Source organism: Punica granatum, chromosome 8, assembly GCF_007655135.1.
Source record: "Punica granatum isolate Tunisia-2019 chromosome 8, ASM765513v2, whole genome shotgun sequence".
NCBI lineage: Eukaryota > Viridiplantae > Streptophyta > Magnoliopsida > Myrtales > Lythraceae > Punica > Punica granatum.
In genome coordinates this window covers 1,326,970-1,344,996 of record NC_045134.1, presented here as the reverse complement: position 1 = coordinate 1,344,996, position 18,027 = coordinate 1,326,970, and the positions used below count along the sequence as shown (strand labels likewise).

General features: G+C 40.7%; 4 protein-coding genes and 1 non-coding gene across 12 annotated transcripts; all 5 read left to right on the top strand.

The window, feature by feature from the left end:
- The first annotated feature begins 695 nt into the window (after positions 1-695).
- Positions 696-2,925, top strand: LOC116189354 (lysM domain receptor-like kinase 3). 2 transcript variants are annotated; one of them, XM_031518982.1, is made up of 2 exons: positions 696-843; positions 1,148-2,925. In XM_031518982.1, the coding sequence occupies exons 1-2, from the start codon at positions 836-838 to the stop codon at positions 2,379-2,381; spliced, it is 1,242 nt and encodes a 413-aa protein (XP_031374842.1). In that variant the 5' UTR covers positions 696-835; the 3' UTR covers positions 2,382-2,925. The 2 variants fall into 2 exon arrangements, with proteins under 2 accessions (XP_031374842.1, XP_031374840.1); XM_031518980.1 differs by having other exon boundaries at positions 715-843; positions 929-2,925.
- A 184-nt stretch (positions 2,926-3,109) lies between these two features.
- TRNAR-CCG lies at positions 3,110-3,182 on the top strand. The gene has a single exon. It is a non-coding gene; the product is annotated as a tRNA-Arg (tRNA).
- Positions 3,183-5,458: 2,276 nt separating this feature from the next.
- On the top strand, positions 5,459-9,509 carry LOC116188157 (serine/threonine-protein kinase PCRK1-like). Of its 3 annotated transcripts, XM_031517327.1 has the most exons (6): positions 5,460-5,898; positions 6,324-6,797; positions 7,183-7,443; positions 7,671-7,793; positions 8,079-8,642; positions 9,119-9,509. In XM_031517327.1, exons 2-5 carry the CDS (start codon positions 6,363-6,365, stop codon positions 8,595-8,597), a joined length of 1,338 nt encoding a protein of 445 aa, XP_031373187.1. In that variant the 5' UTR covers positions 5,460-5,898; positions 6,324-6,362; the 3' UTR covers positions 8,598-8,642; positions 9,119-9,509. The 3 variants fall into 3 exon arrangements, with proteins under 3 accessions (XP_031373188.1, XP_031373187.1, XP_031373186.1); XM_031517328.1 differs by lacking the exon at positions 9,119-9,509 and having other exon boundaries at positions 5,459-5,898; positions 6,343-6,797; positions 8,079-8,965; XM_031517326.1 differs by lacking the exon at positions 9,119-9,509 and having other exon boundaries at positions 8,079-8,962.
- A 516-nt stretch (positions 9,510-10,025) lies between these two features.
- LOC116188156 (OVARIAN TUMOR DOMAIN-containing deubiquitinating enzyme 9-like) lies at positions 10,026-13,294 on the top strand. 2 transcript variants are annotated; one of them, XM_031517324.1, is made up of 11 exons: positions 10,028-10,358; positions 10,677-11,052; positions 11,145-11,344; positions 11,525-11,598; positions 11,681-11,735; positions 11,917-11,991; positions 12,098-12,171; positions 12,286-12,334; positions 12,483-12,567; positions 12,725-12,781; positions 12,898-13,294. In XM_031517324.1, the coding sequence occupies exons 2-11, from the start codon at positions 10,722-10,724 to the stop codon at positions 12,954-12,956; spliced, it is 1,059 nt and encodes a 352-aa protein (XP_031373184.1). In that variant the 5' UTR covers positions 10,028-10,358; positions 10,677-10,721; the 3' UTR covers positions 12,957-13,294. The 2 variants fall into 2 exon arrangements, with proteins under 2 accessions (XP_031373185.1, XP_031373184.1); XM_031517325.1 differs by lacking the exon at positions 12,725-12,781 and having other exon boundaries at positions 10,026-10,358.
- A 494-nt stretch (positions 13,295-13,788) lies between these two features.
- Positions 13,789-17,725, top strand: LOC116188155 (protein WHAT'S THIS FACTOR 9, mitochondrial). 4 transcript variants are annotated; one of them, XM_031517322.1, is made up of 3 exons: positions 13,789-14,067; positions 14,741-14,807; positions 14,910-16,975. In XM_031517322.1, exon 3 carries the CDS (start codon positions 14,926-14,928, stop codon positions 16,159-16,161), a length of 1,236 nt encoding a protein of 411 aa, XP_031373182.1. In that variant the 5' UTR covers positions 13,789-14,067; positions 14,741-14,807; positions 14,910-14,925; the 3' UTR covers positions 16,162-16,975. The 4 variants fall into 4 exon arrangements, 3 of the variants coding, with proteins under 3 accessions (XP_031373182.1, XP_031373183.1, XP_031373181.1); XR_004152209.1 differs by lacking the exon at positions 14,741-14,807 and adding an exon at positions 17,474-17,725 and having other exon boundaries at positions 13,791-14,067; positions 14,910-16,328; XM_031517323.1 differs by lacking the exon at positions 14,741-14,807 and having other exon boundaries at positions 13,789-14,063.
- The last annotated feature ends 302 nt before the right edge of the window (positions 17,726-18,027 follow it).

Sequence of the window (18,027 nt, the reverse complement as noted above, 5' to 3'; positions counted from 1 at the left end):
TGCAGCGAACCTCGTTCGGGACATCTAACGCGGGATATTCCAATCATAATCAAGTAACAGTACACACAATAAAATGAACCTCGATGGTTGCATTGCATCGATAATTCGTCATCGTCGACTCATTATTAGATATAATACTGTAGTCTATGGTAAAAAAGGAAATGAGGTTAAATAAATACGACCAATGCCAAATATCATCATCAAAATAAATAAATTATTTTTTTTGTATCAGTGGCTCCTGTAACAAAAATCCGCTTTTAAGAACATAAGGCGGATCTTTCTTGAGGAAAATTATTGGGGCTAGTTACGAAATTTTCAATCGGCTATTCAAATACAAAACATTTACTCTTGTATTTGGAAATGACTCAATTTTCAGTCACTGAACTCAAGTATTGTCCCTTCCTTGGGAGCATGAGCATATATATTATCAGCTCAGAAAGCATTTAGATGGTCATCGATTCGCATTTCTTGAGAAGAAGTGAACGATTTGATATTGTACCTTTGCAAGTTCGGATTTACCATTAAGGTGATACATATTCCATGTATAACGCGTTGTAGACTGACGTGTTACAGGCTCCATTTGCCGTGTCATCGAATGTATATGTCCGTCAATTGAACAGTTGAAGCATAAAAATCCGTTCTCGTTCAGACAAGTCTTTGATAAGGACTTGACTGCATACCTCCAAGAACAGTTATTCATATAAAATGAGGGGAAAAAAGAAATCCCAGAACGGAATGTGGAATAGGAGTCCCATTGCTTTCCTCCTCGTTTCTATTCATCAAACAACGGAATACATATTCCCTGTTGAATTGATTCAAGCGTTCAGTGACTGTTATGTTTAGGTAAGATCTCGGGTCTCAATTCTTGACTGAATTATTTTCAGATCAATTGGATTTCTGAATTTCAGCATTTTGTACCGAAAAAAAGAACGAATAGTCCCTATCGCCGCCCTTCTACGCGTCTGGACCAATGAAATACTCCTCCCTCCAGCAACCAGACGGCGGCGCCGCCTCTCCACCACCGCCACGAGGCAGTCTACTCTTTCCCTCTCCACGGAAACCTCAAAATCCGGCAAAACTCCAATAGTACGCCCCATACCCCACGATAGCGGACGCCTAACCCATCCGTCGGGACATCTATGTGCAGGACGAAAATGGCGGTGGACGCCATGGAACCGAAGCCCTCGAGAACCGCGAGACCGTCATCCTCGAGAAATTCGAAATCTTCGTCCGTGCGAAGCAATTTCACGAGCATCAACTTCGCCGGTTACAATTCCAGTCAGAACAATTACTCCTCAAACTCTTCCCTCTCAACGCAGCCCTCTCTCTCCCGCCTCAAAGACCAGCTCCTGCCGGAAAACCCCAACATCTACCACTTCTCCGAGATCCGCGCCGCCACCGACGGCCTCTCCGCCCGACGGTTCTCCTCCTCCAGCTCATCCTCCTCGTGGCGCTGCACGCTGCGCGGCCGAGACGTTGTCGTCTTCCAGAGGAAGCTCAAGCGCGAGATGGACACTCCACAGCTCAGCGAACGCCTCTCTCTGATCTGTAAGATTCACCATGCGAGCATAATCAAGCTCCTCGGTGCTTCCATTTCGGGGAGCTGTATTTATCTCGTGTACGAGTACGTTAAAGGTGCGAGCCTCGGCGAGTGCCTGAGGACCAGCGTAAACCCCAGTTTCACCGTGCTGTCTAATTGGCTCTCTAGGATGAAGATCGCCTCCGATATAGCTAACGGACTCGATTACATCCACAACTGCACGGGGAGAAACTCGGGTTTCGTCCATAATCACATAAAGAGCTCCAGCATCGTGATCATGGAGGATTCCTTGAATGCTCAAATCTGCCACTTTGGGACAGCTGAATTGTGTGGGGAGGCAGTGGAAGAGGAGAACCTTGAGTCGAAGGATTCTGGAGATGATAGGAAGTTCCGAAGAACAGGTAGCAAGGCAATGAAGTTAGAGGGGACTCGAGGTTACATGTCACCTGAGTTTGTGTCGACTGGTGTTGCTACTCGGCGGTCTGATGTGTATGCATTCGGGGTTGTGATCTTGGAGCTGCTGAGCGGAGAGGAGGCGCTGAAGTATGTGTTTGATGATGGGCGTCAGAAGAGAGTGAGTGTCATAGAGAGAGCGAGAGAAGCGGTTAATGGAGGTGATGTGAGGAGGTGGATTGATAAGAGGTTGAAGGATTCGTACCCTGTGGATGTTGCTGAGAAGATGGTGAATTTGGCGCTCGACTGCGTGGAGGATGATCCTCGTAGAAGGCCGGACATGGAAAGGGCTGCTCTTTTGATCCGGAAGTCGTTTATGGATTCTGAGGTGTGGGTGAAGAGTTTTGCAATGCCCGTGGGTATTTCCATCTCAATGGGACCTCGGTGAATCGACTCTGAGATCTTTTGATATTATCTGGCCCATGACTGACTGAGAGCGCTAAAGCACGAGTCTGGAATTGCCAATCATTTCAATGGCACCTCGACAAGGTCTTATTTGAGATCCTATCTAACGGATTACTGACAGTGATATCTCCGGGACTGAAAGCTCCAAGGCGTGAAGGAATTCAGTAGATATATGAAGTACAGGTAAAGAAGTCCGATATTTGATCATGTAAGCTTGTTTGAGACTTTGAACATGTAGACATTCAGGCTTGTGCAGCATTTACTCTGAGAATGCAGTTCTTCTAACCAAAAAGGCGACGTGACTGACGAAAATGGTATATAGTTGCCATGGAGGTTATGTGCATTTTTTTTCTGCTACCCGGAGTGGTTTGGTCGTAGACAACGTTGTTGAATTTTAAGCTTATTCGTGATAGAAACATTCGGACAAATGCTGGCTTTTGTATATTTCAGCACTGTAAAGATAGATATATATATATTTGAAAGGGCCTTATCACACTTTGTTTAATTGTGATTAAAAGTTGCTCGGATTCCAACTTGCAGTTTGTTTCTGTTATCTGATTCTTTTGGACGGATTTCTAACTTGCGATGCACTAATCCCTCGGGATTTGAGAGAGGCGATACCGGGATTTCGACGCAGAGTAGATCATTTACTCATTGTTAGAGGATGATGTCAAGTTGTGCTCTTTCAAGTTGGTACCGAGACATCAATCAGTTCGCGTGGCCTAATGGATAAGGCGCTCGCCTCCGGAGCGGGAGATTGTGGGTTCGAGTCCCACCGTGAACGCTCTTCCTTAATTAAGAGAAAAAGAAAAGGATAATTTGACGCCGTCATATCCTTCTGAGGGCTCATTGGGCCTTTGTTTTTCCTTTTTGTTTTTTTTTTTGGGTGGGCCTTATTAATATTCCCAATCATTATCAAACTTTCATCTGTATGGCAAAGTACGATGTCGAGCCAAGCTCCCATTATCCAGGAAGGTCCGCACGAATTCAAGCAGACAGAATTTTCAGGGCTCAAGTTTAGCTCGAAGAGATGCTGGACAGGCATGTAATGAAACCATGCTCGGGATCCAAGTATTAAGTTTATCGACGACGACGGACAAAAGAAGTGATTTTCGAGGCCAAAAGCTACATACATATATATCTACACACAACACGGATGTAAGTTCCTTAAGAATGTGAAAACACTTCCTTAATCCCGGCAGATCTATATCCATCCGCTGTCGACAAATTGATAAGGCTGTTTTCAACCTTAAAATGATTGGAGTGGAGAAGAAACTGAAAAGAACCACCTTCCAGCACATTGATTCAATAATCTTTTCCTTTCGTCTCGTTGAGTTGACTCCTCAGAGAAGCTCCACTAGAAGACTTTGTACTCGGAAAGTTTCAGACTAATACCAAATGAGATAGTGATAATTATTACTATACAAACATCTCCACGAAATAGAGGAAATTTTTATGTCCCTTTTTTTTTTCTTTTCTTTTTTTCCTTTTCTTTTGGACTGTGCTTTGGTTCATTAGTTTTGCTGCTTCCCACTCGTGTAGATTTTGACGATTTTGAAAGTACGACTGACTGTCCGGAGAACGGGGTTATGTTATTTTTCAAAGAGAAATTAGATAATTCTTTTTTGTCATTTTTTGTAAATGCAAGCACAATTTTTGGCGTGACAGCTGGGGAGGGGAAAAACAACGCGGGGATATAAAAAGAAAATGCGCTTGTTGCACCAAAAGTCTAAGCAGAAATAGTGATCTTAATATATATATATATATATACATATATATATATGTAGATATTCCTACTGATATACATATGATATGCGGGTCTACTTTTAAAACAGTCTGGAATGTCTTCATATTCAATTGAAGAGACGCAATCATGCTTGTCTTTTGTCTTGTTTTCTCTATAATGATAAGGAAAGAAAGAAAGTCAAACTCAAAGCCCATTTTAAGTTAAGCTTAATGTGAATCCGATCCATCCAATTGGTTCACTAATTCAGTGCAAGCCGCAAAGATAACTTACATTACAAAAATGCAAAAACTTTTGCTTTTGTATTCAGTAATGTGGATTTTTTTTTATATAGCATGATCTCATAGGTTTTTCTTTTTAATAAATATTCTTTTTAAAATGTAACATTTTATTGAACACATCATAATTTTCATTTAGATGGCGATTGAGGCACCGGCCAATACAACCACAAGACTGATGGCCATAGGGCCAGCCAGGAGGAGACAAGGAGTCGACCATACAACTATTGATGATCGAGTTAGCCACACAAACCTGAATGATTGAGTAATCACCACCTTTTAAACAAATAATAAGTTGTTGGTTAACAACTCAATCCCTAAGAAGAGAACGCGAGTTCGAATCTCAAGAGATGCATTCGTTGAGAGGAGGTGTAACCTTTAATACTTTTATAAAGGCTGCATGAGAAGAGACATTGAAAAGAAAAATTAATACTCCTCTCATGTTGTAAAATTAGGTATATGACCAGAGTGAGTATTACTGTTAATTAAAAGATTAAGCTTGCGTTTTGTTTTCAAGTTGGATCATGATTCAATTTAACTTGATTTTGTATAATAATTGCAAGTTTTTGATAAATATATGAATGGATAATAATATATATATATATACACGTATTTATATATGTTAAAGTAGATAATGAATTTATTATTAAAAAATTAATTGTAAAAATGATTAGAAAAAAGTATGTGCAAAAAATTATTATTAAATGGAGAAAAAATAAAATAGTAATGACTATAGTGTTGAATTGGTGGAAGAATGAAGTTAATTTGGGTAAAGTAAATCTTTTATTCGAAAACTAAATAAAACCTAAAGTATTTTTTTGATTTTCCAAAAAAAGACAAATTTGAACAGCATGACATATGACCGCTTAATTTTCTATGTTTTCGATATGCACGTTGATACGTGAAAGTCCAAAAATTCCTCTCTTGTTTATTGTTTATTATTTTCCAACTTTAATTTGAATACATATAATATATCCGGACACAGACAAAGATAAATAATTTATATATCAGACGAAATATAAGACAGGGATCATCCTGTTTCGGGTGGACGAGTTCCCGGTCATATGATAGTGTTCTTTTTTCTGTGAAAAGCGAGTTCTCTACCTTCCTACTCGGTCCTCTGCCTTGAACATCCCTTGCCCTTTTACTTTCTTTCTCGTGGCCTAACCAAACCTCTTCCCCATCCTTTTCTCTTCCAATTTTTGTCTGGTATTCTTTTTTGTAATTTGTTTCTTTTTTAAAATTGGTTTTTTTTTTTTTGGGGTTGGTGAGCTACATTCAGCTGCCCTGTAGCCTCCCCGCTTCATGGGATGCTTCTTGTTGTGCTCTAAGATTGATTGGCAAGCTCAAGTTGTTGAGTTCCAGCTTCTAGATTCATGGGTTTCTCCCAGAATCTTCCAAAATGAGCCATCTTTGAATTGAGGTTGGGGCCTCCGGGGTTCTTCATCTTTGAGCTCAATTGCAGAGACCAGTACCAGGTAATTTGACTCTAAAGAAATTGTGGGTTTGCAGATGCAAAGTGTTTGGAAGCTAAATTTCCCGATCTTCTTGTTTCTTTTTACTGATTGTACCCGACAAGGAACAAAGTCTCTGAATCATGCAGAAGGTATCAAAGTTTGAATTTTGATGATGATGAGCTTAGCATATGGAAAATTTAGGTTGACCTGGTCTAGTGGGAATCATTTTGCTCAGCCGGAGGAATTTTCCTTGAGAATTTTACCGTTTCAAATCTTCTCATTTCAGAATTTCAAGGACCGATGATATAGTTTATGTTAGTATTCAAGGCTGCTGAAAGCTTAGAATCATAGGGGCACAATTTCTTCAATCATGCTGAACTTTTGTTGGTAGAGTTATGTTCTCGTTGGAAAGCCTCTAATTTTGAAACCCTTGATTTATTTTTCAGATTTCCGATCCTCGCGCAGGTATATCAGTGAAGTTTTTTATGGTAAAATTAGTCATGGAACTGCAGGGAAGTAAGCGTTTCTCGGGGGCTATGAAGTGCTTTCCCTTTTCAATTCGTGAAAAAAACAATGAGCCAAAGACCACCAAGTCCGTTTCTGTCCGTTCCACCTCGACGTCCATGTCAGCTGACCGTGAAATGAGAACAAGTTGGTCGGAGTTCAACTCCCAGAATGTTTCGGAACTGAGCACAGAGTCCTCCGCGATAAACTCGTTCTCCATTCTGTCTCAGAAGCAGAGCAATTTGAGGGAATTCTCGTTCTTGGAGTTGAAGTCTGCAACCAAGAATTTCAGTCGATCCCTTATGGTTGGAGAAGGTGGGTTTGGTGGGGTATACCGTGGCGTGATCCGAAGCTCAGAGGATCCACAGAAGAAGATTGAAATTGCAGTCAAACAACTAAGCAGGAGAGGCTTGCAGGCAAGGCTGTTGTCACAGTTTTCTTCCCCCCCCCCCCCCCCCCCCACCCTTCCTATCAGAACGTACAATGGACTGCATTGTTGGGTTACTGGAGAGATTAACTTCAGAAATTTCAGATGCGTATTTGAGAAAATGGTCTATGTTTTGAACGCAGGGTTCCATGATTGTTCTCTTATTGTTTTAATCAATTGAAAAAGATGTGATGTCAGTTTGAAATTGCTAGTTTAGTCGGTTTGGATTTGCTAGTTTTAGCACCCATTGACCCTGTCTTTAAGGTCGTTATGCTGGTTTTATCATTTGCATAGGCACCTTCTTAATTAGTTATTGGTTCCTAGATATCTCTCAGGTCATAGTGCTAATATTTCTGCTGGCACCTTGGTTTCAGGGCCACAAGGAATGGGTTACGGAAGTAAATGTTCTGGGAGTAGTTGAACACTCGAATCTTGTCAAACTATTGGGCTATTGCGCTGAAGACGATGAGAGAGGGATCCAGCGCCTGCTGGTGTACGAATACATGCCAAACCGCAGTGTGCAGGATCACCTATTGAGCAGATTCCAAACATCTCTCTCATGGGCGATGCGATTGAAAATAGCCCAGGATACCGCCCGAGGCCTTGCTTACCTTCACGAAGGAATGGATTTCAAGGTTTGACATTTATATTTTCTTCACCCTATCAAGTCTCTTCCTTTCTCTTACATGGATGGTCTACCTTAAGCTTCTGTATTGTGTTTTAATCTTTAGTAACTTGTATAATCACATCCATCCATTAATTTACATATTGCGTAAAGCTAATTTTCGCTGTCTATATGCTTTTCCAAGAATTAAAGTGGGGGGTAAATTTTGCTTATAACTAAACTTTTATGATGGTTCAGATTATATTTCGGGATTTCAAGTCTTCCAATATTCTTCTGGATGAACAATGGAATGCAAAACTGTCAGACTTTGGATTGGCAAGGCTGGGGCCCTCCGATGGAGAGAGTCATGTCTCCACTGCGGTATGTTTGTGTTAATTCTATCACATGAGATATTCCCAAAAAAACAGAATGTTGATTATCTATGGTTAAGGGCTTCGTTTAAAACAAAATAAAATATATCCTTCTTTGACTTCAATTGTCGAGTCTGTGCTATACTTGTGGTTTTGGGGGAAAGAAAACTGCATGGGGAAAAAAACTGCAGTTAGCGAAATGTAGAAGCCCATCAGAAGGTTCATAATTATGTACATTATTTTACAGAAATTAGAGAGCCTACTGCTTCCCTTGATTCTCTGATTTTGGAAGCAGGTTGTAGGAACAATTGGATACGCAGCTCCCGAGTACATCCAAACGGGGCACCTAACATTAAAGAGTGATGTGTGGAGCTATGGAGTCTTCCTCTATGAACTCATAACAGGCAGGCGTCCTTTGGACCGAAACCGGCCCAGGAAAGAGCAGAAGCTCCTGGAATGGGTGAGGCCCCACTTATCTGACACAAAGAAGTTCCGAATGATCTTGGACCCAAAGCTCGAAGGCAACTTCTCGATCAAGTCTGTGCAGAAACTAGCTTCTGTGGCCAATAGGTGCCTCGTAAGGCACCCCAAGCTCCGTCCCAAAATGAGCGAAGTGCTGGCCATGGTTGATCAAGTCGTGGAAGCGGCAGCTAACGGCAATCCCCAACACCCGATTAAGAGCTATGGGAGAAAAGATGAGCCTGAGAGGTCTAAGAAGGAACTGTTAAAGGGAAGGTTCATGGACCCGATAATAGGAGAGAATGGGTGGTTGGCTCGGCGAACTTGGAAGCCGAAAGCTGTGAAGACGTGCTAAAGAGGCCTTATGAAGGTGAAACTTGACCTTTTAATCTAAGACAAGGTAGATACAAAATAGAATTTTTCCCTCTTGGCTTTGTCTTGCTTGACAACTGATTCTTCCTTTCTTCTTCTACTTCTTTTTTTTTTTTTTTTTTTTTTGTGTGTGGGTTGAAACACATGAGTTAGCTGCTACATGCGTGTCTTGTAAAACACAAGTATAGGAATATAAATAGTGATGAGTGGATATGTTCATTCCAATTACTTGATCAAAGTTACTGAAATCGGGAATTCTTGCCTGAAAACTGTGCTTGCTTAAGCGTCCTTTGTAAGACTGATCTGCTTTACTTTGATATTAAAGCGTGCTGTGTATCTGTTTTCTGATAATAGGTTTCATTCTCCATTAGAATTCTGCGAATTCCAGGTTTCCAAATAATGTCCATTCACTGGTTAACTGAAGCTGGAGGTTGCATTCTATGCGGAATTCGAACATTTGTTCAAATCAGTTTTTCAGCGAACATTTGTTGCACCTATTCGCAGATACTTGCAGCACACTGATGCAGAAAGATCTTAAAGGTATGATGGAAATATCGAACAAGTGCGAGTTAATTCACGATATAAAGATCTTAAAGAATGGATGGACAAAATTATACGGTGGCGCTGTGTTAGCATTGCGCACGCTTCAACAGTGGACGAAGTAGTGATATGTCTGTACCTGAAGAAGTTACTGCACCTGAATTTGGTAAAGTCACATTTGTATACAAATGGATCCATAATGCCATTTGGGGACGTCGTGGCGCTGAGACTACAGATGACGAAAGACAACTTCATCAACCTAAATCGCCTAGACTTGGGTTGAGGGAATCGGTAAAACTCTTTTGGTGTAAATTTTCTTCATTCAATACGAGATGAGGTTAACTATATTCAATTACATTTGATCAGTTGAAATTCCCAACCTCGATTTAATTCTCTATCATCGGAGGAATATATAAAATAATGACAGTGCCTGATTAACTAAATATATATCTTTTGATTGATTAAACATTTGCCTCGAAGCTCATATTTAGTCCGGGCGCATGATACGCCCACAATCACATGGACCTGATTCCCAGCCCCCATGTATGATGCACCGGGTGCACCGTGGGAATACTTGTAAGGGATCATAAACCCAATCGGGAAAATATTGGATGTGTACTACGCATACAAAGTGAATGGATAAGAACCAATTAAAATATTTATCAGTGAATCCATTATGATGTCTATTTTGTGCTTTCATTAATTTTTATTGGATGTTACGTGTTCAAGTGAATGGATAATACTCAGATCAATATTTAATACTCAGTTCAATATTTGCCCGTTCATCAGGAACCGAATATCCCGGTTGCAGGTGGGGCACCACCGCCACTAAAACGTGCCACGTCAGATTGCGGCGATTTCGGTTTCACAAAGGCTCTCCTCTCCCGATCCCTCTCCCTCTCCCTCCATCATAGCTGAGATTCCTTCCCGATACGATCATCGGAGCGAATTTTCAACAAAGAAAACCCTCCCGCTTAATCCGACGGCAACTCTCAACGAAACCCTCCCCACCCCTTCAATCAACGTCCCTCTACGTCGCTGCCTCCCTTCGCGGTTCCGCCTCCTCCACATTGTTCGACATTATATATTTCCTCCCTCTTTTTTTTTTTTTTGCGTGCGGGATAACCCTTCATCCTGTTCGTTCAACGAGAGGATATCTCCAGCGTCGTTCTGTTCTGTTCCTTCCTTGCTGATAGCCGACAAGGTATGTTCTCTTCTTCTGCTGGGAAGCTTATGTTGATTTGATGCTTTCCCTGTATGGTTGTCGCAGTCCATTTTTAGGGGTTGGTACCGTTTATGTAGATTACATTGTTATTGTGATTGAAGTAAGGTTAGGGTTCTTGTGATTGATCGGATTCAGTTTTCCTCGGTGAGTCATGAGAACCTGATGATTTGTGGTATCTGGTGGCAATATGGTTTAAGCTAAGATGATCGTAAGCATTGGTTGCTATATTTTCGATTATATTCATCTCATGGAAAACAAGCCGAAAGCGGGTGCTAAGTGAATTGTTTGTGTTTCCAGCAATCAGAGCTTTGGGGCCTATTGGATTGGACATAAAATTGTACAATGACTGCTCATGATGCTGATGTTGTTCGCTGGGGCCTCCATCTCCTAGATGTTTGTTCCATATCGAATGCTGGTTCGTGCAGCAGCGTCACTCGATACGACCCAGACCTCAGTCAGGTCCAATATGTGAGGGAAGGCTATGTTGAGGCAGATCAGGCTTGTGTTGAGAATGATGAGATCATTGCACTGGCTTTTCAAGAAGAGTTGTCCCGACTTGCCCTTCATGAGGCTTCAGCAGAGCCTCCTTCTGGGATGGATGACTTGCAAGCGTCTATCCTTGCTCAGGATTGGGTCGCTCCATCGAAAAGATTCTCCGATACTCATCCCAGTGGTAGGAAATTCTTCTGGTCGTTGGGGTTTTGTGTTTTGGTTTGGCCTTTTATATATTGAGTAGTTTGTGTCATTATTTGGGTAACGGTGCAGTGGTGGAGAACCATCATGAACTTGCTGGTGACTCGAGTAGGAAAGAGGAAGAAATACATGATGAGGTAGGGACAGGTGTTTCTTATCCTAGCTCGGGAGAATTACACGTCGAGGAAGATTTTACGGATCAATTGGACATAGCAGATGAGTCTCTTGATGGCGAAGTGGGGAAGAGATTGAATCAGATGGTTCCTATTCCTGTAAGTGTACACTTGCTGGGCTTTTCATCTCTTATGTGTGTGAAAAAGAGCCTACGCTTTTACGAGATTTCCTCCAGTCATAATGTTTAGTGTAGGCCCTAGTTATTTCTGTCCGATTATCTAATCCCTTTCCGCATTATCGTTCTTGCATTGTTATTTACTGACTATTCTTTTGCACAGCACATCCCTAAAGTGAATGGGGAAATGCCTTCTGCTGATGAAGAGGTATCGGATCATCAGAGGCTTCTAGACAGGTATCCTTCATTTTCCGCCCTGTACTGTCATTCCTATCAGTTGATCATGACGCTAAATCAATGGTCAATTTATCTGTTTCAGATTGCAGCTGTATGATCTGGTTGAGAACAAAATTCAAGGAGATGGTAACTGTCAGGTTGGTTTTCTGAAAGTGATGAGATTGAGTGGCTTGTCGACTTTTGTTAATCCAACTTGCTGTTATATCTGATGTCAATGCTCCAACTTCCACGAGTATTCTTTTATTGCTAGGATGCACTTCAGCCTTTTCTTTTTAGCATAGGTTAATTCTGTCTAACTTGATAAGCTTTTTTGTTCAGTTTCGTGCTATATCAGATCAACTATACCGATCTCCCGAGTACCACGAATTTGTGAGGCAGGAAATTGTTCAGCAGGTACTTAGCAGCAGTCAGCATATGTTTTTGATTTAATGACGCAAAGTAACTCACAGTGCATGTTTTTTCCTTCTATGTATGTTTCGATGGAATGCGCATACAACAGCTAAAATCTCACCCTGAATTGTATGATGGTTACGTTCCAATGGCTTACGCGGACTATCTGAAGAAAATGAGCAAGTGGGAATTATTTCCTTTTCATCTCTGATATTTCTCGACGTATATTACCATATATATTATCTTCAGTTAGTAACCTCTCTCATGATCGTTAATGGTTTTGCTTGGATCATCTAGGTGTGGAGAATGGGGTGATCATGTCACATTGCAGGCTGCTGCAGATTCAGTATGGAAAATCACGCTGCCTCAATTCCTCTATATTTTCTGGATCTCATGATATCTTATATTAAAGTTCATAATCCGGTTTCTTTTTCACCTCTAGGATCTACCTTGTCTCTTATTGATATCTGATGCAAGCATATTGATGATTGCAGTACGGGGTTAAGATTTTTGTAATAACTTCATTCAAAGACACATGCTATGTTGAGATCCTTCCACACATTCAGAAGTCTAAACGAGGTGAGATGCCACATATATACTAATGTTCATCCTTTTTTTATGTTTTGGTGGTGAATCTATGTCTTTGAACTCCCACCTATATGGAACTGCTCAACAAACATGGTTTGGCTCTAAGTGATAAAAATTTATAGTAGCTTTCTTTTTTCCACCTTTGTAGTTATTTTCTTGAGTTTCTGGGCTGAGGTGCACTACAATTCAATTTATCCCGAAGGAGGTAAGTGAATAGATATTTCTAATTAGTTTGCTCGATAAGCTGTAAGAATGTTTCATCCAAAAAAACAATAGTCTCTGTACTTCCTTTCACTTCTCGGGAAAATTTTCAATTACCAGATCTGCCTTTTCCGGAGAATAGAAGGAAGAAGAAGTGGTGGGATGTTCTGAAACTGTGATTCAATACAACCCCGTCTTTGATCAAGCTCGTCTCCAGCGTTCTATCTGGGAGAGCTTTCGGCGCGTAGTCAGTCATTACAGCTGGGTCCCCTGACTAACCTATGATCGGTGATTCTGGTATTTGTTGATTTCATCAGGATGGTTTCCGCATCGCCCCTCGTATGGCTACTTACATGTACATATTCCGTTATTTACTTTGTTTCCCCAGTTTTGAGTTTCTGATTTGATTGTTTTCCCACTACGCTACCTCCTTGTATATACTGGTATAGATGGATTAGATCTGACTTCATTGATTCGTTATAGTGCATCAATACAGTTTAGACAATTCTTTCCCGCCTTTCCTGCTGTTTTAGTTTCATAGCATGGTAGGACTGCGCAGACCAAACCTGAAAAATCCTTTCTCCGAGGTCTCATTTGGGCTTCAGTTTGGTTAAATAAAACAAGGTTTCTTTCTGCTTTGGCCAATATGAAACGGACTGTGCCATGCCTTACTGGAGAAACATCGGATCATTGGACCCACATAAAACTTGTTCTTCCGGATTGGATATCTGGACATCATTTGATTTAAGGTTGGCCTGATTTGAATAATCAAATGAATCGATCGAGCCCCAAGTACATAGCATTAATATGCGGTACTTGCATTGCGACCACGCCACCTCCCCGTCTAGTTTGTTGGAGACGAGCTGGCCAATAAGTTCAAAGTATACCAAGGTAAGATCATACGGCCCCATTAGAAACAAAAACGTTTTTGTTCGGTTTGGGGCCAACTCCGGTTCACGAGGACATTGGGGAGCAAAGAGGCCCAACTCCGGTTCATGATATAAATATCTCTGCTCTCTTCCCGCTCTCGTCGTCACTCTTGCGTGAAATTGAAGTGCTCTCTCTCTCTCTCCGCGCTGCATTTCTTTCTGCTGCTGGTGCTCGGCAGTTCTCTCTTGCCACTACCGACGATCTCCGCCCGCCCTGCAACTTCTCCCGCCTGTGCAGCCGCCTTAAGTTTGTTGATCCTCGTTTTTCATTTCCGAAACTGAAGGATTTTTGGCCTAGGGTTTTGAAGCGTCTCGGAGGCGCCTGAGGTGTTTGGGAAACGTTAGCTTCGGAAGAGTGTCTGTATGCTTCTGGTTCTTTCTCTCTCTGTCTCAATTGATTTTTTTTGTTTTCTGAATCTATGTTTTGCTTGAATCTGAATAATCAATTCTTAGCATCAGCGTAGTTTTGATGTTGTTTAATCTGAGCTAGCGATTGTTCACGGGCAAGTTCAAGGAAAGAAACGAGATCATGATCAAGTGTTATCAGCTAAGTTTAGTATCTTCTAGTTGCTGGTTGATGATCATTAATGCTGCATAATTGGATAAGATAATTGTGATGATGTGATGCGTGACCTGATATGTAATTCTATACTAGTAGCTAGTTGATCATTCAGGTAGTATAGTTGGATACGATAATCGTGATTATATCTGTTATTTAAGTATCTACTAGCGGCTGATTGGTCAGTGAGGCAGATAGCTGAATAAGATTGATTAGGTCAAGTGTGATGTTATTTAAGTATCTTCTAGTGGCTGATTGATCATTCAGGTAACATCTTTGGATAAGATAATTGAAATTAGGTTAAGTATGATCTGATACTTAAGTATCTAATTGTAGCAATTTGATTATTTAAGTCATCGGGTTCGAAATAAGGTGTTTATACTTAAATCATGTTTGACTCTTGAAATGTATACCTGTAGCTGGTTGTTTTCCAAATAAAAACTTCAGTCTTATTCCGGCTTCTTTCTGGTTTCAGATTACAATTCTCATTCATGAACACCTATCTGTAGCTGAATATTTAAGACATCAGAGTTAGAAATAAGGTGTTCATATTTTAATCGTGTTTGACTATTGAAGCACCTACCTGTAGCTGGTTTTCCAAATAAAAATTTCAATCTCTTATTCCGTCTTCTTTCTGATTTCAGATTAAAATTCTCATTCATGCACACCTATCGCAACCTTAGATACGTTCTCTACTTCTCGAAGAATCATCTCCTTCCATCCTCTTGCCAAACCCAAAAGACACCCCATCTCTACATACAAACAGCCAGCTATGTAGATGTCTATATGAAATGGAAGAGGGACTCTTACTATGAGAAAATTGAGCATATCCACCAGTCAATTGAGCTCAAACGCATCATTTCCCTCAAGAACTGCATATCACGAGACCCCAACGGCTGTATCGCTATATCTGCTGTTTCAAAGAGAGGGAGAGAGTTTGAGGTGCCCATTAAGGTTGCCAGGTTCTTGAGGCAATACCCATCAATTTTCGAGGAGTTTACAGGCCCTAAGTACAATCTACCTTGGTTTAGGTTAACCCAGGAAGCCATTGAAATTGACAGTGAAGAGAAAAGGGTGTGTGAACAAAGTAAACTGGAAATCCTTGAGAGGTTGAAGAAGCTAGTATTGATGAGTAAAGATAAGGTTTTGCCTTTCAAAATTGTCCAAGGGATGCTCTGGTACTTGGGGTTGCCAGAGGATTTCTTGCACAACATTGAGAGAAATCTCGATACGTCTTTTAGCATTGTGGAGGTTGGAGACGGATTGAAGGGATTAGCTGTTAATTGCGAAGGGAAAGTACTGTCTGTTCTGCAAAAGAATGCAATGAATAAGGGGTTGTGCTCTGAAGACTCAACGGATGTGATCGAGTTCCCCCTGTTTCCATCAAAGGGTTTAAGACTGAGAAAAAAGATTGATATTTGGTTGAAAGATTTCCAAAAGCTTCCCTATGTTTCACCTTATGAGGATATCTCAAATTTGAATCCAGACAGTGATGTAGCAGAGAAGAGGGTCGTGGGGCTTCTTCATGAATTGCTTTCTATATTTGTAGATCACTCTGCTGAACGTAAAAAGCTTTTATGCCTTAAAAAGTATCTAGGTTTGCCACAGAAAGTTCACAAGGCATTTGAACGGCATCCCCATATGTTTTATTTGTCACTTAAGAGCAAAACTTGTACTGCTATTCTGAAAGAGCCTTTCAATGACAAGACATCCATTGAGAGACATCCTCTATTGAGTGCAAGGAAGAAGTACATTAAGTTGATGAAGGGCTCTCAAGTTATATTGAAGAACAGGAGGGTGAATAATAGGTATGTTAGCAGTGGAAAGAAGAAGTTGGATTTGGATTTAGATTATGTGGAAGAAGATACAGATGACGTTGTTGAACGTGCTTTGTAAATGACTTGTGATGATGGGCTGATGGAAAAGAACTGCGCTGAGACAGTAATAGCCAATTTCACAGTTTCGTCAAAGCTGTGCTGCTGATGAACCAGACTTCAAGTTAAAGGGGGCATTTTATTTTGCTCTTTATGCATGGTCCTCCAGCTCGTGACTGTTCTTCTAAGGTATGGTTTTTTGTGCCTTTTAACCACAATTCCTTGTGATTTTTTTTTTGTAACATAGCGTCCAACATCTTTTGGAGTTTCTCATAATCACGACTTCTCTTTTTTCTATATTTTCTATAATATGTGTGATAGTTAAGATTTAGCTCATTGGACTAACATGAGATGCTCTCCTCTAAAATCAAGAAAATGTTATTATGAAAAATTAGGAGAATTGATTGATTGTATGATGTACAATATCATCTCTCTTATCAAAAGATATATCTTTGGACTAAACTCCAAGGGGTTTGGCCTAGTGGCTAAGGAGGAGCTAATGTATCCACCCCGATTGGGTTCAAAACCCCTTGGAGCCACCGGAGTGCCTTTGGCGTTATTACCCGCTCCGTGCACCGCCGGGGGTTCACAGTGCCCTGGGAATTAGTCGGGCCAAGTTCAGACACCCCGGGTCAGCCAAAAAAAAAAAAAGAAGAGATCTTGGGACTAGTGTTAGACTTTGAGTGTGTATGTGACATCAAGGACAAGAAGAATGAAAATATTCATTATATTAGCTGTATCAATTATCTTCTTTCTTGTAGGATCTATCAGAGGTATATGTTTAGATGTTAATTGGAGCATTCATGCAATACTATAATAGTACTTGTCTCCTTGTCTTTGATTTGGATTATTTTCATATACCCGTCCCTAATGGAGTTTTGCAAACAAAATTGAGGGAGGACATATTTAGGTGAAACTCAAAGGAGATGTGGTGATTTACTAAATCATTATGAATAATCAGATAAAATATGGTTTCTCAGAGATTTACTATGAATAATTTATATTTTTGGTTAAGGTCTCACATACTACGAAGGATTTCTTTTAAAAAAATTATATATTCTCAGGAGTTTCTTAGATGAATATATGTTGATATCTACATATGAGAAAAATCTTGTATTGGTATGTGGGACTGGGATGGGATTTTAGGATAAGAGAGTCATATCATACTAGCAAGGAGCAAGGCGTCTGTAATCTGCCCTTATATTAACGTGGAGGTACATTGGGCGGTTGATTAACAAGTTTCAGAAAAGTACCGCTCTCTAATTTTAAGGAAGTGCAGGCTGTCTGTCTAATTCTTTTTTGTTTTTTGTTTTTTTTTCTTCCGTGTAATTTAGGTAGGGGTACCAGCCATTCTGTAACTGTTACGGCATGGTTATTGAATTTCCCTGACCCCAGTGGACTGTTCATCATGAAAATCGTGATGTTCAAGATTATCCCTCAACTGGAGGTTCTCTGTACAATTGACCTTACACAGTCATTCCATAGGAGGCTGGCCCTGCTTGGGAGTACATTAAGGTGTTATTCCTCAGTTGCTTCCCATATCTAATAATTATTAATTACTTTTATTCAAAATGACTCTTCTTTCCCGTCTCGAGTTACAAGCATGACAGATTATCCGGTTGACCATGATTAGTCATCTTTTGAAATTCTCCACGTTCCTTTCCAATGGACTGCAATGGGCCCAATTGGTCCAAATCATATTCAGCCATATTTGGTCCTATTATGATTATATTGGCAAGCAGCTTGGTATATATCTCCGAAACATATCATGCACCGTAGAAACTGAAAACTGACCTCAAAACACAATGAAAGCCACGCTACCGAAAAGAAAGAAAACGGATTCTGGAGAATCCTCAGCACACAAACCTGGAGAGCTCCGAATCGATCT